The sequence below is a fragment of the Microcaecilia unicolor genome, chromosome 11, assembly GCF_901765095.1.
Source record: "Microcaecilia unicolor chromosome 11, aMicUni1.1, whole genome shotgun sequence".
Classification (NCBI taxonomy): Eukaryota; Metazoa; Chordata; class Amphibia; order Gymnophiona; family Siphonopidae; genus Microcaecilia; species Microcaecilia unicolor.
Genome location: NC_044041.1, coordinates 757,327 through 783,520, shown reverse-complemented (window position 1 = coordinate 783,520; position 26,194 = coordinate 757,327). Strand labels below are relative to the sequence as shown.

The 26,194-nt window shown below is 43.3% G+C and overlaps 1 protein-coding gene across 1 annotated transcript in view; it reads right to left on the bottom strand.

Annotated features, from left to right (window-relative positions):
* Nucleotides 1-26,194, bottom strand: part of SCARF2 (scavenger receptor class F member 2) — a 168,268-nt gene that overhangs the window by 123,209 nt on the left and 18,865 nt on the right. Inside the window, exon 2 of the mRNA XM_030218832.1 lies at nt 15,936-15,997. Within this exon, the coding sequence (XP_030074692.1) occupies nt 15,936-15,997 (62 nt within the window). The remainder of the gene's footprint in view (nt 1-15,935; nt 15,998-26,194) is intronic.

Below are 26,194 nucleotides of genomic sequence, written 5' to 3'. Positions count from 1 at the left end.
AGGGGTTGGCCAGGAAGGGACGGAGGGGGGGTGTTGGCGACGAAAACCTTGCTAGCGCACGTTTCATTTGCTCTGAAACGGGCTTCTTTTACTAGTATTCTATAAGTGCTGCCTAGAGGTATATAAAATACGCTTAGTTTATATCCTAACACCTAAAACTATGCATGTCCATTTATACCAATAAAAATGTGGCGTAAATCCTGAGGCGTAGATTTAGCCGCAGAGGGCCATATTCTATAACAATGCGCGTAACTTTTAGAACACACATTTCCCTGCCCATAACCTTCCCCTTTTTTCCCCGCGTGCATTAAAATGTAGGCGCAGTGCATTACAGAATAAGCTTAGAGAGTTGTGCGTGTAAATTCGAATTATTGCCAATTAGGGTTCATGATTGCTTGTTAAGTGCTGTTATCAATGCTGATTGGCTTGTTAAGCCAATTAAGTTACCTGCATTAATATAGAATATGCTTGGATTTGGGCGTGCTCTATAGAATCCAGGGGATAGGGGGTAATTCTATAACTGGTGCTAAAAAGCACCAAAAAACTGGGTGCTAAGGTACAATTTTAGAAAGGGCAGTGTTGCACCAAACTTTAGGTTCGACCACTTTTGCCATGACTACGGCCGGCATAAATGGTGGCAGCTAAATGTGACAGTTGGGTGCATAATTAAATGTCTTCTATAAAATGCGCACAAGACACGCCCACGCCATGCCCCTGCCCTTCCCACATTAACGCCACCTTGCATCAGCGAGTGGGAGAAGTTAGGCGTATTGTTACAGAAATTGGGTGAATGTCTGTTCCGCAGAACTGCATATTCCAGTCAATTTGTACTTAACTATTGGTAAGTTATCACCAGTTATTTCACTAGTTAGTGTCAATTAGTTAATTACTAGCCCTAGTTTATAACTGCGCCTGATTTCATGCGTAAGTTTGGATGCCATTTCTGGAGCTGGGGGGATGGGGCAGTTCCATGACCAGGTGCCTCACTTTGGTGCTTGAAGGGAGGCGGCAAGAGTCTGTTTAAAGGAAGTTGGGTGCTCAAGTTCCCTTACAGAATTACTAGTGTACATTTAAAAAAAATAAGAGAGCTGTATGAAGACCATTTTCAGCTGAAGACGAATAATAGGCATCGAGCTTTTACATAATCATAAAAGAAGCAAGGTGAAATCAGAGATCAAGTGTTTATTTCAGTAGGATTTAGCACAGCAGAGTCCCAGATTATATGTATTCAAATTTAAGTCACAATTCTAGCAAATACGAATAATAAATTCAGGGCACTATTCGGCCCAAATTGAATCCCGATATTCAGTATAGTCCAAAAAGTAAGGAAATAAATAGCCCAGCGATCAATGGGGGGGGGGGGGGGGGGGGGGGCGTTCGATTGTACACCTGAGTGCAAAAGGGTTTCGTGAAACTTACAGAATTTTGTATGTGACACATGAAATTGGGAGCTCCACCCCTGTGCACGCCCCCTTCAATTACACGCTCTAAGCTAAGCGGGTATCGCCAGTATAGCGCTTAGGTGCTACATGTGTGTAAGTATTGTACATGTGCATGTAAATGCTAGTATTGTAAACACGTCTGCACATAACACACACGTAAACGTGAAATGAGCATCTAGGTTAAAGTTAATAAACAGGCTCCAGTGAGAATGGAGACGGGATTTAATGTACGTTATGGAGAACTGCAAGACACTAACTCCCTCTCCTAAAGCAACCTCTGACCCAGTGCTCTGATCTGTGCTGAGAAGACTACCCCCCCCCCCCCCCCCCAAATATTCATAACTATTGAACTGGCCAGGAATGGCTCCTGGACGGTTAATAGTGTTGAAGAGCCTAACCGCAGATATTCAGCGGGAGATAACCGGTTATCTCCTGGCTATATCGGTTAGGCCTGGATATTAAGTGCCAAACTGGCTACGTGGAACAATGAAAATTGGCTGCTTAAATAGCAGATCTATCTTTGACCAGTAAAAAAATTAACCAATTAACTCTTAATATCTTTTTTTAACAGGCAAAATAAACTCAGATATTCAATGGCAGTCACTACAAAGGTCCCAGCATTGAATAGGAAAGACGCTGCCCACCGCCAGCTGAAGCCCTATGTTACTCTCATGGGAGGAGGTATCTGCAACCCCCTCTTTCATCAGTCACAGCAGGTTCCTTACTCTTCCCCAAGGCAATACAGCCCCCCCCCCCCCCCAAGCATCAAAGCGGGAGCTCCTGAAACACAGAAAGAGCACCACACTTTCCACTTGAAAAAGCCTGTCAGCTGGGGAACGGCTGGGATTTATGTCAACGCTTGGCCCAGTATAACCATAAATAAATGAGTGCTCAGGATAATGTGAAATGAGTACAAGTTACACCTATTAAAACTGCCTCCAATATATTGTATACAAGGATGATAATAAGAATTACCGTCTAGTTTATTGTTTGATTATCTGAACATTATTTAAAATTCTTTCAAACTAAAGCTGTCTCCAAACTGCCCTCTGAGAGTGTCTTGATTCCTCTCTCAGCATCAGGAAATACCTGTCCAGGAATTCTTTTTTTCTCCATGAGGCCAATGAAGTCAAACCTATTCCACTGGAGGAAAGAAGGCGGGGATTGAACTGCTAATATTTTCTGGTCACAAAGAAAACAGGGGAATTCACTCAAATCCTAGACCTAACAGCTCTCAACATATTTCTAGTCTGAAAAAAGTTGAGGACTGTTTGCCTGGGTATCTTAATACCCCTCTTAAAAACAGGAATAGTTATACTCTCTGGACTTAAGCAATGTTTATGCTCACATAGAGATTCATCCAAGTCACAGGACATTTCTCAGATTTGTCTTTGCCTCCTTGTGTCCCTGGCTGAATGACCCATATGTGAGGGGAGAGGTCACCTAGCCTAGCCCAAAGGCCTAGCCATCTAAGTCCAAGTAATTATAGAAGACAGAAATACCTGGTTGCCTAGTCAGGGTAATCTATTAGGAGAAATCTAGGAGCAATTTTACCGATAGCAGCAGCTTAAGCGCTGTGCTGTGATCAGGACAGTCGGAACAGGGTACCCACTGGGAGCAAGGAGAAGATGGGCAACCAGGACCTTTCATCATGTTCACAAAATCCTGGAAGAGCTCTGAAGGATGAAGAACCTACAGACCACTTACAGCTACAGGTCTCCTAGAAATCCATCATGTATACAACCAGGACCAACCACCTACGGCACTGCAGAGGAATCTCGGAACCCCAGAGTCTCTCAGCACATCAACCAGGATTGTTAATCTCTTTTGAAACTTACCTATACCATCTGATACATTCCTTCTAAGTAAAGAATACTACATGTTTTCACAAAGAGAAAAGGTTAATAGGGAAATAAAGAGACTTCATAAATACCATTTCTTTCCTGGTTCTACCTCCCACAGAAAGGATCCGTCTTAAACAATATTCAGCCACTCTCTGAAAAAGTTATAGACTTAGTTTAGGTCTTCTGAATTGCAGGCCTAGATCAAATGGATTGAGCGGACGAGGTTACTCACTGCCTTATCCATATATTCACTTCCTCTGTTACACAGATATTGACACATATGCTGTGGGGTCGTCCAGGGATCCCATATTTGTGGCGGTGAGTTTTTACCTTTGTTTCTGGACTTTGGTCACAGCAAGTGACGGCAACACCCTGCTTTCTTTTTGGGTCTATACCTACAGTGTCCCCTTGCAAGCGTGGAGTTGTCCAGATTTATCCGCTGGGTGAGATTGATGGTGCTGAACGTGATCCTTTCATCTTGGCTTTCCAGGGATCCTCCCACTTTGCAATTGTGGTGTTGCGACTATGATCTCGGTGTTAACTATGGAGAGGAGTCGCATCACTGACTTGGATTCACCAGAAGGACGTCGGTTTCAAGCAGTGTGGAAACCATTTTGGTCCACTCTAACACCCACAGCCTGCAGCAGGATTCTGAATTTTTGATACTTCATATTTTCAAGTCACGGACTTTGCTCGTGAGTCAACTAGTTTCGGCTTGTCCCCGTGGGTGGGGGGGGGTGGGGATTACCTTCTAAATAATGGCCATGTTTCACTAAGGACTGCTTCAGGGGCAGAGAAAGTACAGTAGACACATATATACATTAAAACATTAGTAAAATTATAAATATCAATATACGGCTTACGTTAAAATCCACGATACGATATTATACAAGGTTATGCATGATAACTGCACAGGCTTTTCATCTGTCTTTTGGGCTGGGAGGGCACCTGAGCCCTGAACAGCAGTGAGAGGGATCTGAGATGCAGACAGTGTAAGTTGTCTTATGTTTCTGTTTTATTTATTTATTTATTGGCCCCTGGTAGAGTCACAGCAAAGGAAAAGTGTGAAGGGTATTTGGGCAGGACGTTGTGCTGCCACATAAGCTTAACAGGCCTGCAAGGAGTATTCTCATGGAATTATTCATTTAAAGAGGCCTGTGAACATATCTCCACTATCTTGGCATTTTCAGCCACTGTAGAAATACTATCGGGTCAAAACTCCCTCTACTCAGTTCAATACGATCTCAATCGTGAGGTGGGGGAGGGCAGGCAGAATGGAAGGGGTGGCATGAATTTATTCAGTGACGATATTCAGCTGGTAAAGATAATCATTTAGTTTAGGCCTTGCTAAATGTCGGAAATGGCCTCCACATTCCTCTGTTTTTAACACTATTATGTCAGGCTGAATATATTTATTAATCCACCGGATTAAACACCATTTCCATAATTTAAATTAATGCCGCAGTCGCAATTACATTTTGAAGGTGGGCACCTAATATACATTCTGTTCCATGTGTCCAAATATTCTCTAATGGGAACAAAATGGAAAGTATCAAATTAAGAGGTTGTACATGACAGTTCCCTGATGAGAGTTAGATGAAGAGAGTTAGTTGTGTGATAATACCCAGATGAGAGCCAGATGGAAGGTATAGGAGAGAGACTGCACGAGGCTGTCTAATGAGAGCCACATGTGAAGGCTTAGGACAGAGGCTGCACATAAGGCTCCCTGAGGAGGGTCAGACAGGAAAGAGGTCACGCCGAGGAGGATAAAAATAGATCGAGACAATGAGTAACGTTCAGGCTTCCAAATATCTGGGCACAGATCCTTTCCATGCAGCATACTTGCAATGACAGGAAGTCCAGCTCTCTGTGATAAACTGTTCTGCGTAGTAGAGCTCTCTCTTTTGAGCAGGGTTCGGAGCCCGCCAGCTTCTTCCACTGCTGGCACTGTGCCTGCCTTTCTCTCCACCCCACCTCTGTAAACCATAGGCAGCCAAAGGAAGAGGAGAAAGACTGTGCCAAGTGATGGAAGTACACTCGCAGACGGTTAGTGCGGAGTAATGTGATGGAGGGCATGTGACTGCCTTCCAGAGTGGAGAAAAGCATGCGAGTCAGTCTACCCTACACATGTGTTTTCACTGCATTGAAGCTCCAAACTTCTTTCTGAGCTACTGGATTAGGAAGGATAGAGACCACCAAGGAACTCATGTAACAAAACAGGATAAACCTACCAAACACACTGACAGTCAAAGACCCTGAAAATCCCCTGCAATGCATTCTCAGCTTGTGGGTTGCCTCTCAGCCTGCTCTCCCTCTTCCTCAGTTCAACCCAAGTGACAGGGTTCCAATGAAAACCTTCATCTCAGCTGTCTTGCTCCAAGATTTGTCTCGCTTAATTTGACTGGGCACACGTCTTAAAACAAGTTGGCTGAAATTGTCAGAGAAAGCTGGCACAGCTACGCCCAAACTTTCAGGCACATATCTAGTGATCTCAGCAACTTCCTCAACAATCACAGCAGGTCGACATGAACTATGAGTTTGCAAAGGGCACCGAGGTAGGAATTGGGAAGTCCAGAGTGCGATGTGCAGAGGTTCCCAAGTACTTTAGAAAAGGCCCATGAAACAAAGATTCTGTAAAATAAGTCTAAAGACGCCAGGAAAGTTACAAGTAGATTAATTAAATTACAGCAAACCCAGTGAGCACAGCCAGCTTAGAAATGAACATGATAAAAAAAAACCCAACATGAAACTCAGAATTCTGAACCAGAAAATGCCGGAATCGTACACTACAGGTATAAGTGCTGGGTGTTACAAAACTGGATGTCCAGGAATAGACAATTAAGGAGTCAAGTGAATTGGTTTTAAACACTCCAGAGAGAAGCACATTTGCCCCGCATACAAATTCCAGTCTAAAAAAGCAGTTAGCTGACACTTCTGCCTACTTCAAACCAGATGAAAATGCAGACATCCAAATTTGTTTTAAGTATGGAAATACTTTTCCAGCCCAACCAAAACTTCCTGAGGGAATGCTGAGAGCAGGCACAGCTTCTGCTGGTAAGTGAACATTGCTTTCATGGGAAAATTGGTAACAAAGCCTGACATATACAGTAAGTACATAAGTACATAAGTACATAAGTAGTGCCATACTGGGAAAGACCAAAGGTCCATCTAGCCCAGCATCCTGTCACCGACAGTGGCCAATCCAGGTCAAGGGCACCTGGCACGCTCCCCAAACGTAAAAACATTCCAGACAAGTTATACCTAAAAATGAGGAATTTTTCCAGTCCATTTAATAGCGGTCTATGGACTTGTCCTTTAGGAATCTATCTAACCCCTTTTTAAACTCCGTCAAGCTAACCGCCCGTACCACGTTCTCCGGCAATGAATTCCAGAGTCTAATTACACGTTGGGTGAAGAAAAATTTTCTCCGATTCGTTTTAAATTTACCACACTGTAGCTTCAACTCATGCCCTCTAGTCCTAGTATTTTTGGATAGCGTGAACAGTCGCTTCACATCCACCCGATCCATTCCACTCATTATTTTATACACTTCTATCATATCTCCCCTCAGCCGTCTCTTCTCCAAGCTGAAAAGCCCTAGCCTTCTCAGCCTCTCTTCATAGGAAAGTCGTCCCATCCCCACTATCATTTTCGTCGCCCTTCGCTGTACCTTTTCCAATTCTACTATATCTTTTTTGAGATACGGAGACCAGTACTGAACACAATACTCCAGGTGCGGTCGCACCATGGAGCGATACAACGGCATTATAACATCCGCACAACCTGGACTCCATACCTTCTTAATAACACCCAACATTCTATTCGCTTTCCTAGCCGCAGCAGCACACTGAGCAGAAGGTTTCAGCGTATCATCGACGACGACACCCAGATCCCTTTCTTGATCCGTAACTCCTAACGCGGAACCTTGCAAGACGTAGCTATAATTCGGGTTCCTCTTACCCACATGCATCACTTTGCACTTGTCAACATTGAACTTCATCTGCCACTTGCACGCCCATTCTCCCAGTCTCGCAAGGTCCTCCTGTAATCGTTCACATTCCTCCTGCGACTTGACGACCCTGAATAATTTTGTGTCATCGGCGGAGTTTAATTACCTCACTAGTTATTCCCATCTCTAGGTCATTTATAAATACATTAAAAAGCAACGGACCCAGCACAGACCCTGCGGGACCCCACTAACTACCCTCCTCCACTGAGAATACTGGCCACGCAATCCTACTCTCTGCTTCCTATCTTTCAACCAGTTCTTAATCCATAATAATACCCTACCTCCGATTCCATGACTCTGCAATTTCTTCAGGAGTCTTTCGTGCGGCACTTTGTCAAACGCCTTCTGACAATCCAGATATACAATATCAACCGGCTCCCCATTGTCCACATGTTTGCTTACCCCCTCAAAAAAATGCATTAGATTGGTGAGGCAAGACTTCCCTTCACTAAATCCGTGCTGACTTTGTCTCATCAGTCCAGACATAGAAGAGAGATAAAAACAAACTCCCTGAGATAAGAATAAACTCCCTGAGCCCATACGCCAAGCCCCCTCCCTGCCCATCTTCAAATCCTTGCTCAAAGCCCACCTCTTCAATATCGCTTTCGGCACCTAACCATTGTACCTCTATCCAGGAAATCTAGACTGCCCCCAATTTGATTGACTGCACATTTTTGTCCTTTAGATTGTAAGCTCCTTTGAGCAGGGACTGTCCTTCTTTGTTAATTGTACAGCGCTGCGCAACCCTGGTAGCACTTTAGAAATGTTAAATAGTAGCTCAAGGTGAGTTACATTCAGGTACTCTGGATATTTCTCTGTCCCTGGAGGGCTCACAATCTAATTTTGTACCTGAGGCAACAGAGGGTTAAGTGCCCAAGATCACAAGGAGCAGCAGTGGAATTTGAACCGGCCACCCTGGATTGCAAGACTGGTGCTCTAACCACTAGGCCACTCCAAAGAATCTTGTTACTCTTTTGGGTTCTACATGGAATGTTTCTACACTTTGAAATTCTGCATGGAATCTTGTTATTCTTTAGAATTCTAGAATATTTATTTATTTCCATTTTGGTCACACCTTTTTCAGTAGTAGCTCAAGGTGAGTTACATTCAGGTACTCTGGATATTTCTCTGTCCCAGGAGGGCTCACAATCTAAGTTTGTACCTGAGGCAATGGAGGGTTAAGTGACTTTGCCCAAGGTCACAAGGAGCAGCAGTGGGATTTGAACCCACCACCTCTGGATTGCAAGACCGGTGCTCTAACCACTAGGCCACTCCTCCACTCTAGATTAATAAGCAAAGTTATTTCAGTTAACACTATCATTATCCCAGTGCTCTGTATTGAATTGTTTATAGAGGCTCAGATTTAAAGGCATACCAAGGAGGGCGGAGCAGTGGGGGTGGTCCACCCCGGGTGCACGCTGCAAGGGGGAACAGATTCCCTGCTCCCTCCGACATTACTTCCTGTTCCGGCCACACGACTGCCCTCTGCACCCCCAGGAGGTGATGTGCCAGGAGGGTGATGCACTGGGGGGAGGGGGGTGCGTAGCAGCGATCTGTCTTGGGTGATCTAGGAATGCCACTGTTCAGATTCACTCATTAATACTACAATAGTAACATACTAACAGACCTCAATGCTCTGTCCCGTGATTCCCTTTAATCGTCATCTGTCTACTTGTTGCCTTTACTAAAGTTTTCAATCCAAATTCCATTAATATACAATTTATTAAGAACTTATCTGTATAGGACCCAGGCTGACATGGGCCATGTTTCGTACTGCTGCACCAGGCTTAGTCCTTACAATGTTGCTGTAGCATTTCATTTGATCTTTGAATCACGGGGCAGAACACTTTGTGTGAAAACAGTGGCTTCTGAGGTCTGTTAGTATGTTACTGGGAAAGGGATAACCAGCGAGACTCTGATACAAGGGTAGAACATTTATCAGAATGACAGAGTGGACAGAAATAGTGGTGTTGTGGTATTATCCTGTCCAGTGGGTTACAGGTTATGCAAGAAACAAACTGTGTTCTGGAAGATGAATGGAAAGAATTACCACGTGTGGTGGGAAAGATTACAGAAGTAAAACCGCACAAGATACTAAGAATAAAATGACTTTGTCATGGATCATTTGGGCCTAGAAGTGATGAGAAGAGGAGCTGGTTCTCACTGGAATGCAGGATTTGTTGCAGAGTTTAACAGTGGTAGAGCCATTTCAAGTACTGATCATAATTGAATCATTGGAGAGACAGTAATAAATGAGACTTCAACGGTAACATTAAAAGGGGAGAGTTTCTTATTAGTTTCCCCAATTGTATCTGAAATGGAGAGTTTAAAATCAGGTTTTCTACACGTATTCAATATACACATGTAACTGACAGTATACAATTGATATGTCAAAAAACAAATCTTCAGCAGTCCCACTATCATACAGATAAAGAACAATATATTTGGTTTTTGGGACCCAGCTTCTTACTTATATTTCTTTTAAATGACAAATTCAACGTCACTCATTCCCTCTTCACAACTCAATTCATTTTTTAGGGGACCTCAGTAGCGTTTACTGCCAAAAACATGTTAATATGGCAGCATCAATAACGCAAACTTCGTCATCGGTACACCCGATTAAAATAATATACATAAACTTTTCTTTTCTTTCTTAAATCCAATAATGAAACTTATCTTCAGCTATCAGATCCAGGGGCTCTGCTGTCCGACATGCAAGGACCTCCCCTAAGATCTAATCTAGCGCCAGCTCTGACCAGTATATTCTCATTCAAAGACTGGCCAGAGCTGGCGCTAGATTAGATCTTAGGGGAGGTCCTTGCATGTCGGACAGCAGAGCCCCTGGATCTGATAGCTGAAGATAAGTTTCATTATTAGTTATAAGAAAGAAAAGAAAAGTTTATGTATATTATTTTAATCAGGTGTACCGATGACGAAGTTTGCGTTATTGATGCAATGTTTTTGGCAGTAAACGCTACTGAGGTCCCCTAAAAAATGAATTGAGTTGTACTAACACGAAGAAGAGGGAATGAGTGACGTTGAATTTGTCATTTAAAAGAATATATAAGTAAGAAGCTGGGTCCCAAAACCAAGTATACAATTGATGGCTTCATTTTTTCTGTATGTTTTCTAAGCCTATTCTGTATCTTTAAAAGGGTTTGTCATTTTGAAGAATATTGAAAAAATAATAATATAAAATAAAATAAAATTTTTTATGACCGATGATTATGAAGAGCCTCCTACATTTATGGTTTTGCCTTACAAATAGATGTGTCTTTTCCATACTGAAGTCTTTTTTTTCTCCACTTGAATTGGTTTTATGTATGATTTGATTGAATGACATTCCTTTAGATACAGAACATTATTGTAGAAGTTTTCTTGTGATTTATGAGGTAATTGAAACCACCAGTTGTTATACTTTTGCCCAATTTGTCAGCTTTTCTAATTTCTGTAAACATTTCTTCATCTGTCTTTTTGTTCTGTCCTGGCAGATGGTAGTAGAGCCCTACAAGAATACTCCTTCCCTTCACACATGGAATTTCTATCCATAATGATTCCATGTTGTCATCCGTTTCATGTGAAGTGTTTTATTTGACGCAATTCCCTCTTTAACATATAGCGCAACCCCCCTGATTCTCTCTATCATTGCGATACAATTTGTACCCTGTTAACACAGTGTCCCATTGATTTCCCTCTTTCCATCATGTCTCTGAGATGCCTGTTATATCTACCTCATCATTTAGTGCTATAACTCTCCCATCTTATTCTTAGACTTCTAGCATTTGTATACGGACACTTCAAATTGTGTTTTTTTTTCCTTGCATCTACAAGCTGCTTAGAAGTTGATGGGAATAATGTGCATCCTTTATTCCTTTATCCTACTCTCTCCTTAAACACGCCTGGATTTCTTTCAGATTTGTTGAAACCTCTCTACTGGGTTTCCCTGATTGCTCTGTTTCAATAGTATCCCTCAAGGATACTCCACACCAAACCATGTGCTCCTAGCTGACTGTTGGCTCCTTCCCCCCCCCCCCCCCCAAATTCTAGTTTAAAAGCTGCTCTATCTACTTTTTAATAGTTAGCACCAGCAACCTGGTTCCATCCCGGTTAAGGTGGAGTCCATCCTTTAGAAACAGTCTCCCCCTTTCCCAGAATGTTGCCCAGTTCCTAACAAATCTAAATCTCTCATCCCTGCACCATTGTCTCAACCACACATTGGAGCTCTGTCTGCCTCTTGGGTTCTGCGTGTGGAACAGGAAGCATTTCTGAAAATGCTACCATGGAGGATCTGGGCTTCAGCTTTCTATCTAACAGCCTAAATTTGGCTTCTATAGTCTCCCTCCCGCATGTACCAAGACAGCTTGCTTCTCCCCAGCACTATCTAGGTGATGCATGAGGTCCACCACCTTTGCACCAGGCAGGCAAGTGACCAGGTGATCCTCACATCCACCCAACTATCTACATGCCTAATGATAAAGAATTCAACTCCTTGGGGAGATGGAAGAGATGTGGTAATATGTGTCCTGCTGTCCTGGAGAACACTTACTATAGGTAAGTAGCCTCGCTTTCTCCAAGGACAAGAAGGACTACAATTACCACAGATGGGAATCCCTACCTACAAGGCTCACTGAAAACAACAAACAATGATCAATTAGGACTTGCAACAGTAAAGCCGATGAGAATCAATAACTCTAACATAATAATTCCTGTTGTGAAGGTGTAGTCTAGGAGGGTGCAGTTGAGGTCTAGACTTCAAAACAAATTTTGCAGAATTGTCTGACGATACCAACTGTTGCGGTGGGAATTCTGCTTGAGGCAGTAGTGAGATGTGAACGTGTGGACTGAAGACCATGTCACAGCTCTGTAAATCTCCTCAGTAGAGGCTGATCTCAAGTGGACTATTGACACAGTCATGGCTCTGATATTGTAAGCCATGACTTGACCCGCCAGATTCAGCCCAGCCTGGGCATAAGTGAAGGAGAAACAATCTGCTAGCCAATTGGATAAAGTGCTTTTACCAATGGCTGCCCCCCATCCTGTTTGGGTCAAAAGAAACAAAAAGCTGAGTGGACCATTTATGGGCTTTAGATCACTCCAGATACATGGCTAAGGTTCGCTTTCAGTCTTAGGTGTGCAGAGTGTTTTTGCCGTGATGGGCATGAGATTTGGGGAAAAATGTAGGAAGGACGATTTGTTAAGATGGAATCTGACACTACCTTAGGAAGGAACTTAGGATGCATGTGGAAAGCTACTCTGTTATGATGAAACTTTGTGTAAGGCAGATCTGCCACTAGGGCATGAAGCTCACTGACCCTACAAGCTGAAGTGACTGCCACCAAAAACAAGACCTTCCAGGTCAGATACTTCAGATGGTAAGAATCAAGTGGCTCAAAAGGAGCTTTCATTAGCTGGGTGAGGATGATGTTGAGGTACCATGACACAGTAGGAGGTTTGATGGGGGCCTTGTCTGAAGCAAATCTCACATAAAATTAACTAGAGGCTGTACAGAAATGGGCTTACCCTCTACATGATGATGGTAAGTGCTAATTGCACTGACGTGAACCCTTACACAGTTGGATGAATCTGTGGTCAGAATTTTCTGAGGAGGAATTTGGAATGAAAGTCTCTGAGTCAAATTGGTCCAGACTGTCCACCAGAGAAGTGACTGTACCAACTCTAGGGTTAGATGACATCTGTTAGAATCCTTGTGGTCTGGCACCAGTGGAGGTGGTTGATGCCACATGAGGGTGTAACTCTCCCAGACCATTTGAAGAATCGACTGGTCTGAGGTTACAAGATGCCACCTTGCTTGGAAAAACATTCAGCCTTCTGGATGCTGAACATAGCGTCTGCCTTGTTTGGAACAGGCTGCACATCATGGCAGCAGTATGTTCAGTAGGATACTTCTGCCCAGGTCTGGTACCACCTTGGTCAGAAAAAAGGATATTATACAAAGAAGATGATATACTCCATAACTGAGAGCTAGGGTGGTCTACAACCCCCATGAAGAAGTGTATTAGATCTTTCCATATACCAATTTTCTAACTGTGTGTACTTGAGCTATATAATTTGTGCTGATCTTGGGAAGTATGGAGTTAAATGCAAAGGCATCCCTCGGAGCAGTGAGAAAATAAGAATAAAAGAGAAAAATAAGAATATAGTTTGCATTCCTGCCTTCATCTCCCATCTTCCTTACCCCCAACTCCCACTAATATTAGGGTGAGCAGAACTCAAAAGATCCCAGCTATGGATGGAAGCATTAAGGGGTAGCCGAGTGCAATGGGGAGATCTATGAATGCACTGAGCAAGATCACAAATTTGGAGGGGGGAAGAGTGAATGAAAACATCAATGGAGATTGAAGACTACATCAGCTGGGTATCAAGTAAAAATACTTCAAGCAGACAAGCAAGAGTTCATGGTCAACACTCTGAAGCCACAAAGCTTTGTTGTAAAAACCCCTGAACTAATTTTATTTTCTTTACGGAAAGGGAGAGCAGGAGTGCACAGGAGCTTCAAAGGTACGATGGCTAGACAAGGACTTACCTTTCTATAATTTCCATATTGTGTATTTTTGGCTTACATGTATGAAGGGCCTCAAGAACTGAACAGTTTGACAAAGTTGTTGGGCTGTGTGAGAAGCACTATGAACAGACTTGTGTTGGGTCTGTGAATAAAGATTGTTCCTCAGGCCCTTGTGCTACTTTGAGCCTCTGATTACCTCTTCTTTGGTTGGCAGCTTACAGGTACCTAATGAATTTTTTCTAACATAGAAGTTGCCAGAGACGTCACTTTTCTCCTACAATATTCCCTCATTCATCTGCTTATAAGAGGTGGTGGCGTAGCTGGTATCTCTCTGGATCACTTCCCAGCACCCGAGAGAAGGGGCTCCCAAGATACTATATTGGTCCTTACATTCCACAAATTTCCATATAGATTCTATGCGGTTTACAATTTAAGAGATCCTCAATACGAGGACATGTACACTTAATTCTGTATTTAGCACATTAACAGCTTCAACCAAAAAGATTAAGGCTTTCTTAAACAGATAATAACAGTCTATTTGTTTTCCTCAAAATGGAAGCTGGTTCCATATTTTTGCCCCTTGATAAGCAAATGTAGAGTTTAACATTTGCTTGTAACAAACATTTTTAACTGATAGATAATTCTGTTTATAGGATTGTACATGTCCAAGCAAAAATAAATTAACTCAGAACATTTAAACAATGCTCCAGTCCAAAAGTATTCAATCCATATTGTGACGTAAACCATACAGGCAATGTTAAATGTAATCCTTGATCTAACAGGAAACCAGTACAATTTTATCAACCAAAGAATGGCTCTCTCACACTTTCCTAATTAAAATATCTTCCTCATGGCTGTACTTTGCAACAATTGCAATCTTTCGAGTAGTTTATCAGTTATTCCATAATAAAGAGAATTACAGTAATCCAGATACGGAAGTAAAATAGCTTGCATTATGCACCTAAAATTATAAGGGCTTAATAAAGAGTGAATTGCCACTGTTCTTTACCAAGGCATTCACCTGAAACTGAAAAGCAAGTCTAGAGTCCAAAATAACCCATAAAACTCTCAACTTACTTTTTATCTTTAGTATTTTCTCGGAGGACAACTTTAGTTCTTTAGTTAGAATTTTATCGTACGCACCGAACCAAACCACTTTTGTTTTAACCTTATTCAATTTTTTAAAATTAGCATAAGCCCACATATCCAACTCATCAATAGTACTTTTCAATAGTGCTAAAGTATCTGCAAAAAAACATCAGCATAAGAAGAAACTGAAATTCCCAGGTGAACCAACCTACTGCCTAAAGCCCTCAAATAAATATTTTTTTTAAAAGAATGTGAAAGTGGGGAACCTTTTGGTACCCTCAAGAAAACCACCATGGCACTGAGTTAGAACACTTCCATACTTCATATGATCTTTTTCACAGAAACCCAAACCAATTTAAAGCACTTTGAAGGAAGAGAGAGGGAGGGGGGGGGGGGGGAGAGGGGAGGGGGGGAGAGAGAGGGGGGGGGGGGAGAGAGGGAAAGAGAGAGATAACCAGAGCTGCGTGAGAGAGAGAGAGAGAGAGAGAGAGAGAATGAGAAACGGATACCCAGAGCTGAGAGAGAAAGGGGGGGGGGGGGGGGAGAGAGAGAGGAGAGGGGGGAGAGGAAGGGGAGAGAGGGAAAGAGAGAGATAACCAGAGCTGAGTGAGAGAGAGAGAGAGAGAGAGACAAAGAATGAGAAACGGATACCCAGAGCTGAGAGAGAAGGGGGGGGGGGGGAGAGAGAGAGGGGGGAGGGGAGAGAGGGAAAGAGAGAGATAACCAGAGCTGAGTGAGTGAGAGAAAGAGAGAGAGACAAAGAATGAGAAACGGATACCCAGACCTGAGAGAGAAGGGGGGGGGAGAGAGAGGGGGAGGGGGGGGGAGAGAGAGAGGGAGAGGGGAGAGAGGGAAAGAGAGAGATAACCAGAGCTGAGTGAGTGAGAGAAAGAGAGAGAGACAAAGAATGAGAAACGGATACCCAGAGCTGAGAGAGAAGGGGAGGGTGGGGGGAGAATGAGGTACAGGTACCCAGAGCTGAGGGAGAGGCATGAAGCACTGAAGCATGCAACCTGTGAAGTACTCACGTATTAAACAGTCATCGCCTTGCTGCTTCCAGCCAGGACAGCACTCGAAGCCAGCAGAACTCCTGAAAAATAAAACATGTCCCTCTATAAGAAAATTCCATACTGATGGCAGATAATGTGACACATCCTCCTAGAAACACCTTCGCTGTCTTTCAGTTTTAAGCATTTATTCCCCGTCACTGTACACATAGTTTCTAGAATACATTACTCTATGTCATTTCTATATCAGAGCGTCTAAAGTTAGGAGTCTGCTCTATCAGGGACATCGGTACTTCCTTTCCTATCTAGAATACCAGCCTACCCAGGGACATGGACTCAGCATTTAGACAGGAGCAGTTATGTGGCAGCTATTTATTCATTTCAGGGGGGAGGGGCCTCGCACCTTTTCCAGCTGCAGCTCAAGGTGAGTTACACTCAGGTACAGTAGGAGTTTGTGCATGTAAATTATAGTATTCTCTAAATTACGTGTGAGTGGAGAGAGTCCTGCACAGGCTCCACCCACATGTAACCCTCCTTGCAATTACACCCTATGTGAATTAAGCAGGGCATTTTACGGAATAGCACATAGGCAGAATTCTGCACATAACAGCATCATTGGGTGGTGGAGCCGGTGGGGGATTGGGTTTGGTGGTGGGGAGGCGAAGATAGTGCTGGGCAGACTTATACGGTCTGTGCCAGATCCGGTGGTGGGAGGCGGGACTGGTGGTTGGGAGGCGGGGATAGTGCTGGGCAGACTTATACGGTCTGTGCCAGATCCGGTGGTGGGAGGCGGGACTGGTGGTTGGGAGGAGGGGATAGTGCTGAGCAGACTTATATGGTCTGTGCCCTGAGCCGGGGAATAGTGCTGGGCAGACTTATACGGTCTGTGCCAGAACCGGTGGTGGAAGGCGGGGCTGGTGATTGGGAGGAGTGGATAGTGGTTGGGAGGCGGGGATAGTGCTGGGCAGACTTATACGGTCTGTGCCAGAGCCGGTGGTGGGAAGCGGGACTGGTGGTTGGGAGGCGGGGATAGTGCTGGGCAGACTTATACAGTCTGTGCCAGAGCCGGTGGTGGGAGACAGGGATAGTGCTGGGCAGACTTATATGGTCTGTGCCAGAGCCGGTGGTGGGAGGCGGGGATAGTGCTGGGCAGACTTATACGGTCTATGCCAGAGCCGGTGGTGGAAGGCGGGGCTGGTGGTTGGGAGTTGGGGATAGTGCTGGCCAGACTTATACGGTCTGTGCCAGATCCGGTGGTGGGAGGCGGGACTGGTGGTTGGGAGGAGGGGATAGTGGTTGGGAGGCGGGGATAGTGCTGGGTAGACTTATACGGTCTGTGCCAGAGCCGGTGGTGGGAGACAGGGATAGTGCTGGGCAGACTTATATGGTCTGTGCCAGAGCCGGTGGTGGGAGGCGGGGATAGTGCTGGGCAGACTTATACGGTCTGTGCCAGATCCGGTGGTGGGAGGCGGGACTGGTGGTTGGGAGGAGGGGATAGTGCTGAGCAGACTTATATGGTCTGTGCCCTGAGCCGGGGAACAGTGCTGGGCAGACTTATACGGTCTGTGCCAGAACCGGTGGTGGAAGGCGGGGCTGGTGATTGGGAGGAGGGGATAGTGGTTGGGAGGCGGGGATAGTGCTGGGCAGACTTATATGGTCTGTGCCAGAGCCGGTGGTGGGAAGTGGGACTGGTGGTTGGGAGGCGGGGATAGTGCTGGGCAGACTTATACGGTCTGTGCCAGAGCCGGTGGTGGGAGGCGGGGATAGTGCTGGCCAGACTTATACGGTCTGTGCCCTGAAAAAGACAGGTACAAATCAAGGTAAGGTATACAAATGAGTTTATCTTGTTGGGCAAACTGGATGGACCGTGTGGGTCTTTTTCTGCCGTCATCTACTATGTTACTATATGTTACTATATATCATTCTAAACATGGCCACCGTAACGGGAGTGTAAACATTAATGCCCATGTTACATAAAAGCATCATGCTAAACATGTCTGCGTGTAACGCGTGTATAAACGTTAATATCTGTGTTATGAAGGAACAAACTCAGTATTTTTAAGTGCAGCTTGGCCAGTGATTTATATCTGATTGGATTCTGAGATGAACCGGACAGTATGCGGACAGCTGAAAGAAGTCTATACAAGCTAACAACAGCTTTGCAATATCTGTGCCTGAAGCTCACGCTAAATACACGTGATTAATACTGAATTGTGTATGAACACAAGAAACTGATTGTAGTCAGCTGCATTTCAATAGAAATATGACATAACTTCAGAATTAATTTAGTTAGAAATATTCTGGTCTTAATTTGTGCCACTTAATAAGAAAGCATTGAATTTTAGATACTGATCATCTCCATATGAACTGAATAATATTAAAGTTTGATACCACATCTGAAAAAGTAAAGACTACAATCCCTTGACAATTCATAAACAAAGGAAGAAAGATTATGGGTGGGCCAGTAGCTGGTATAATGGAATGGGAATCAAATCTGGCTTCTATCTCTGACACTTTCCATTCTGAGGTTGATATTCAAATGTTTTGCTCCCTCAGCCCTTCCTCTCCAGACCTCAGCTCCACACACCTGGACTTGGTGGGTTCCTTAACCAGGTCCAGGACGTTTGCATGGATCACGATCCCCATGAGTGAGCGACAACAGCTCAAGATCCAACTACGCACTCTATGCAACATTGGTGTCCACACTTGTTTCTATACTTTCTGGAACGTCTTCCATCGATATTGCAGGGCCCAATTGTAGCATATAGTAATTGTAGCCATTGTGTACCATTAGATGGGATGTACGTTCTCCAGTATGAAAGAACAATGCAAAAGTATTGTGTTTTAGAGTGCTTCTTAGTCAACTGATGAATAGTCATCAAATAAGAATAGTTTTTGGAGAGGTAGAAGATGCAAATCTATAATTTATAAGATCCTACTTGCTATTCACCCCCCCCCCCCAAATAAAATGTTGAATAACTGAGCATATCCAGAACAAATGACCTAATGTGGGCATTTACATGGCACGTTTTCAACAATCGCAATTCTAAGTTATGCCTATCCTGACTACCCTCTGAGGGGATATATATACTCTATAAAGAAACTTGTACTGCTGCCTTCAAAACTGACATTCATTAGTTCACCAATGGCTTAGATAATAACTCTTGGATTATATCCGTAGAAATATCCCCACCGAGGTCTCTAGTCCATTCGTTAGCCGCTTCTGTAAATCTAGCCGAAGCAAATTTGCATAACTAATAAGAATGCTTCTTCCAAATCCTCAGTAAGGGCTTGTCTTGGAGGAGAACGGATGTAATATCTGACTTTTACTCAAGTAAAATTAATCAATTCATTTTAATGTCGATGCTTCCCTGAGCTGGGCAAAGGGTAAAGGTCTCCCATCCTTATTCGGAAGACTTTACTGAACATTCCAACTGGGAAATCAACATTGCTCTACACTGGAAGCCAGTCCATAATATTACTTAAATTCTCTTTCTTTACAGAGCCATATAGATCCCTGTACATAACATGTAAACAGCTTTGATTGTAGCCACAGAAAGGCGGTATATCAAATCCCATCTCCTTTCCCTTTACAACCCCTCCAGAGGGAAAGGGAATTTGACAGCTCCACTTAATGTTTAGCAGGAGTCTGTATTATATAACTCGGGGTTAGGGGGTGAACTGGAGCATGCAGACATAGGATAGGTGTATAATATCACGTTCTTCTAACCAGTCATTAACTTGTCCTAAATGACAGGCCTTTCATGTCAAAATCTGGCAAGGTTAACCCCCTCATTTTTGTGAGTACATCAATACCTTATATTGAAACCTAGTTTTACCTCCCTTCCATAGAAACCCTTGTATCAAGCGTTGTAAAACTAGTCAGCCTTTCCCGTGTAAATAAATGGGAACTGTCAGGAATACATACAAGCATCCATCATGGAAAGCAGTCAATTACATAACCAGGAGTGAATTTACATTAGCTTCATGTAATTGAGAAGGGGATGAAGGTGATGCTCAAAAGTCCCCATTAAAAACCATGTATGTTTAGATCCACGGTAGAAGTTACCTATTTTGAAATAGCGAGTGATGCTCAAAGGAAATCGCATGCAAATGAAATTCATGTAAATTCAGCAAGCAGCTTGGTAGGCAAAGCACCTAGCACAAGCGTAGAAGTCTCTCAGTCAGTGTCCGTGTTCTGCGCATGCCCAGGAATCCCGCTGCTGTACTCCTTTCCCCTTCTGTACTGGCCTGGCTCTACTGCCCCTATCTTCTATCTCCTGCAGTGCTCTAATCCTGGCTCCATCATCCTCCTGAAGCTTACTTGCCTTCCCTCGGGCTGCTCCCAATGATTTCGCTTAGGAATCTCCTTCTGAAAGCCTCCCCCCATGGCTGACATCATAGGGGCTTTCCCCTAGCCAAATGGCTGCAGCTTGTTCCTCCGCCCCTCCAGCTGACCTCATAGGGGCTCTCCCCAAAAATTGACCCTCTGCTTGTTTCTCCACCCTCTAAGCTGTTCTTGCTCTCGGACAAGCTTTGCTATTGAATAATGCTCCTCCCAGAAGTCGCCCTCACACAACAACAGCTCCAGACCTGCCGGAATATTTTGCACGTTAAAGGTAGACGCTCCTGTCTGTGCATTGCATGGTATGCTCATTTTAATACTAACGGGCTCACTGTAATACATTTGTGTTGGATTATCGCTAACAGTTACAGCAAACAGTTAAAGCCACGCAGAACCCCTATGTGCATTAAACGCTATATAACATTTGCATGGTAAGCTTTGTACATTGGGTCCTTCATGGCCAAAAACCATGTCAATTCTCCTCCTCATTGAAAGGGAAATTCTGGTCTCCCATTTCTTCAGGCTGTAGATTGATTGCTGTCCCTCCTCTTTTATTATAATTTAACTCTAAACAGACTGACATCTCAAAATTATCAAATTCCCGACTGACAACTGGCAATGTCCCCACAGGGTTTGTTAGAAATAAAAAGATATCATTTCACAGGAAGCTTAACTTGCTTCCCCTCCAATTTCATTCCATTGATTTCTGGATTTTGATGTATACTCTGCAAAAAAAAAAAAAAATCAAACAAAAATGGGGAGAGAGTCGAGTTCTTCTTTGACTGGAAAAGGTTTGAGAGACAGTCACATTAGTATTGATTGAGGCCTGGGGGGTCCTGATAGAGCAGGTAAAGCATTCCCATGAAGGAATCGTTGAATCCCATAAAGGGACCATTGTATCTAAAATGCTGTAAAGTCTGAAATAAAAAGGGCAGAGACATAGGCGGTCAGTGGCCGAACTGTTTGGGGAGGCTAAAGGGGGTGTGGTTAGGGGGTGTGGTCAGGGGCGGAGCTTACATCCATAATTGTCTGACAACACACAGAAAAAAAATAAGTAAAAATAAAATAGTCACAATTAATACCTTTTATTAAATTTAGATATTAGATATGTATCATATGTCAAAGAATAAAGTGGTTGCTCAAAGCATATACTAACCACAATCGCTCAACTGCAAAACACTATGCACAACTTTGTGCAAAAACACACTCAGAACCTTACTGTACCATAAATATTACACTGGGCAGACCCTAATACACCAATATACCACCCATACGGAAAATGCAGACTGTCAACAATATGAAACAAGGGATCATAATATCACAATTCTCATGTAGAGCCACAAAACACCCTTTTAGGGCAGATAGTGTTCACAATGAGCTCCTTTTATTAATGACCAGATAGAGATAAGAGTTTTCAAATTTCAATTTTGGCACAGTATAAGCCTCCTATACCGGGCGCCTATGGGCAGAGACACTATTCCCCTGATTCTGTAAAGGTCACCAAACATTGTGTGCACAAACTTAGATATGTTCCCAATTTGCGCATATAATTTAATGGAACAAGCCAATTATTGACAGTAAAATTATATTTAATTGGGGGTAACGCACATAAAGTCAGGCGCAGGATCTAAGTCTAAAACTTATGCGTGGAAATGGGAGGGCCATGGGTGTTTCGAGGGTGGAATGGGGGCGTGGCTTTGAATTGTGTGTGTAACTACAGAATAATGATGGTCCATGCGTAAATTTGGGTATTTGCACCACATTTTCATTGGTGCAAATGACGTGTATTCTATCAAGCACAACAAACTAAGTGCGGATTATAGAATACCGCTTTCGCAGGGGATTTTCAGCATCATTTTTAGAATTATTTACTCCTATGTGATAGGCTTTCTGCATCATAATTAATGGCCAAGGCTTCCCGATTAGGATTCGCACAGTATTCCCAGGCACTAAGAATTTTCCTGACATTATAGGTATTTTTTTTAACATCTGTTTATTTGGAGCACTCTTATGGTAAACAAGCAAGCGTACAACATCCACAGGTCCAGAAACATACAGTTTGATAAATAAGCCCCAAAGACATGAACATAAAATGTGAGATTTATCTTTGTGCATCGCCAGAACTAAGAGGTAAACCTCCATCACCTCTGGATCCCAAATGTATAAATAAGCAAGTTAACTCAAGTTCACCCTCAATTAGTTGTACTCTTTTTGCCATCCCCAAAACCAAATCTCATATTTTGTATTGTTATTTGAATATTTTTACTGCTGTAATTGTCTATTGCTCATGTTTGATTTATTCTTGTTGTACACCACCTTCAGTGAATTCCTTCAAAAAGGCGGTAAATAAATCCTAATAAACAAACAAACAAACAAACAAATAAATCAAAGCAATAAAACTACACAAAAACAGAACTCGGGATTACACTTGATATAAAGCTTGTGTTTTGAGGGAACTGGGGGGGGGGGGATTGGAGCAATAGAAGGGGGGGTGGGGGGTTATGATGATGTTTTATGCTATTATTTGGTTATGGGTATTTGCAGGGGGTAAAAGTAACAGATGGCTTCTGTGTGGGCCGTGAGGGGTAATTTGTGATGGTGGGTTCATGTTTGTACTGAGGTATTTGTATTTCAATAAAAATGTAAAGTTAAAAAAAAAAGCAGAACATCTTTTCCCCTCCCTCCCTCCCGACAAGTCTGGCATTGTGGTATACAAGGCAGAAAAGAATAAGCAAACAATATTATTAATAAAAATAACATTATTAATGCCTGTAAAAAACAATAGTCATAATAACCAGGCCAAACGTAGAAGCAAATAACACCACAATATAAGAACATCATTAAAATGAATAATACATATGAATAAGGAGAATAGTACATACAACATATAACGAGACCTGCACTGTGTTGACCATAGATTCTGTGAGCAATCAGAATATGCTTTCATGCTTAAGCTGCAGGCCTGGGGTACTTAGAGCCCTCTTCCCATTTGCAGCCTCAGAAGGAGAATTAGAGCTCAAAAAGGAAGGAAGAAAACCTGGAGTGGAGTCCCCAAGGGCTGGAAAGAGTTTTAGGGTCTCCCAGGAATAGAGAAAACACCACAAGGGAGAAGGTTCCACATACTAAATCTCTAGCTGCCACTCAAGTTGGGACTGACTGAAGGGGAGGGGTTGGACTGGAGGATTCCTATAGCTAGAGAGGAGGAGAAGGAGCTAGAGGGGGGGGGGGGGGGCAGCCCTGAGAGAGAGAGAAAGGGATAAAGTCCCTCATAGAGAGATGGCTTACAAGGGTAATTGGGCTACCCAACCCAGGGCAAGGAGGATCCGAAAGTAATTGTGGAGCCAGGACACTGTGAGATGGCTTAAGGCCTCTGGAAGTCAATGAGGCCTGAGGACATGGAAGTAGCTGAAGCTGGTGAACAAGGGTGGAAAGGCAGCGATGACGAGGCCATCTCCCGCTGAATATTGCCAGATAGCCAGTTAAGTGCCATTTAACCAGCAAGGAGCTGTTCCTGGCCAGTTAAATGGTTTTAAATATCGGGCGGTTTGAGTTTCTCTCATGCATTTTTCAGTTCTGTCACATTTTTGTCTCCACCACCTCCACTGGGAGAGCATTTCAGGCATCCACTGCCCTCTCCGTGAATAAGTGTTTCCTAATGTTGCTGCTAAGTCTATCACCCTTGAACTTCAATTCATGTCATAACATAAGAATGCACCACCACATTGAGGAAAGATACTACTGTAAATACAACTTAGCTGATTGAGCTTGACTGCATGAAACAGCCCAGGTGGGTTTATTTCCCCACAGCGCTATTGTGGAGCAGTAACTTCATTCAGGATTTTGATGTCCTCCATCCCCTGAAGAAGCCCCAGGGTGAAACGGGTCCGTCGGGTTTGGATGCCTACCTGGGATGTTGCATGCAGTCAAGCTCAATCAGCTAAGTTGCATTTACAATACTATCTTTACAGCAATGTGGTGGTGAATTTTTATTTTTCAATTTAACGTTATTTTTGCACACTGAAGCATATAACATAAGAATAGCCACACTGGGTCAGACCAATGGTCCATCTAGACCAGTATCCTGCTTCCATGCTAGCAATCCGGGGGTGAGCAGTGGGTTCCTCATGTCTGTCTCAAGAGCAGACTATGGACATTTCCTCCAGGAACTTGTTCAAACCTTTTTTAAACCCAGATATGCTAACATAGTAACATAGTACATGACGGCAGAAAAAGACCTGCACGGTCCATCCAGTCTGCCCAACAAGATAACTCATATTTGCTGCTTTTTGTGTATACCCTACTTTGATTTGTACCTGTGCTCTTCAGGGCACAGACCGTATAAGTCTGCCCAGCACTATCCCCGCCTCCCAACCACCAGCCCCTCCTCCCAACCACCGGCTCTGGCACAGACCGTATAAGTCTGCCCAGCACTATCCTCACCTCCCAACCACCAGCCCTGCCTCCCAACCACCGGCTCTGGCACAGACCGTACAAGTCTGCCCAGCACTATCCCCGCCTCCCAACCACCAGCCCCGCCTCCCGATCTTACTAAGCTCCTGAGGATCCATTCCTTCGGCACAGGATTCCTTTATGCTTATCCCACACATGTTTGAATTCCGTTACCATTTTCATTTCCACCACCTCCCGCGGGAGGGCATTCCAAGCATCCACTACTTTCTCCGTGAAAAAATACTTCCTGACATTTTTCTTGAGTCTGCCACATCCTCTAGCAATGAGTTCCAGAGTTTAACTATTCTTTGAGTGAAAAAATATTTCCTCCTATTTGTTTTAAAAGTATTTCCATGTAATTTCATTGAGTGTCCCCTGGTCTTTGTACTCTGGCTCTTCCACTTCCCCATCTCAGGAAAAGATTTATTTGTATATTGATACCTTCCAAGGATTTAAACATCTCTATCATATCACCCCTATCCCTCCTTTCCTCTAGGGTATGCATATTCAGGTCATCGTCTCTTCACGTGTGTCTTTTGATGTAAACCCCATACCATTTTAGTCACCTTCATCTGAATTACTTCAAATCTTTTTATGTCCTTGGCAAGATACACTTACAATTATACTGAATAGAATCGAACCCCAGTACCGATCCCTGAGGCGCTTGGCTACTCACATTCCTTTCCTCAGTGGATTCAGTCGGCCAGTTTCCAATTCTAACTTCAGTCGCTCAGTTTACTCATGTGAGGAACTATCACTCCTACCTTAGCTACGATAATATCCAAGCACCTCTCCGACCTCATGTGCTACTTTCTTTAGTCACCTTACTTTCTAACTCCTCTTACTCTCTTACCTATCTATATGTTCCATCTTTGCTTATACCCTACACTATCAGTTAAAATGTTCTATTATGTATTGTGTTGTAAGTTGTAACTATGCCATACTTTGTATTGTTATTTGAATATTTTTACTGCTGTAATTGTCTATTGCTCATGTTTCATTTATTCTTGCTGTGCATTCCTTCAAAAAGGCAGTAAATAAATAAATAAATATCAAAGGTTTTGCTGAAATCAAAGCAGTGGGAAGTTTGGCCACGAAAACGTCTCAATTTTTCCCAATTTTCAGCTAAGGGATATAGCGACATGAATAGGAATGCCCGCTCTTGGAGAAAGCAGTGTTTGTAGTAAATCGATTTAAGTTTTTATCTTAAAAGATCTGATGCATATGTAAATGATGATTTGTATATTCAGAGAGATCGAAATGACAGACTTCAAAGAGGCATGTCTTGGAAAATGTACTTATGCAGACAAATCTAACAAATATATATGATAATAAGAGGACCGCCCTTGGAGATTTAAACACCCACGTAGTAGTCCATCAAGACCACTAACGACTGACACAGCACTTCATTCATTGGCTGCTCTCTCTTCTGTAATATAGTTGAAACAATGTACTATTAATGCTTAATGTGTAATAATGTGTCCTG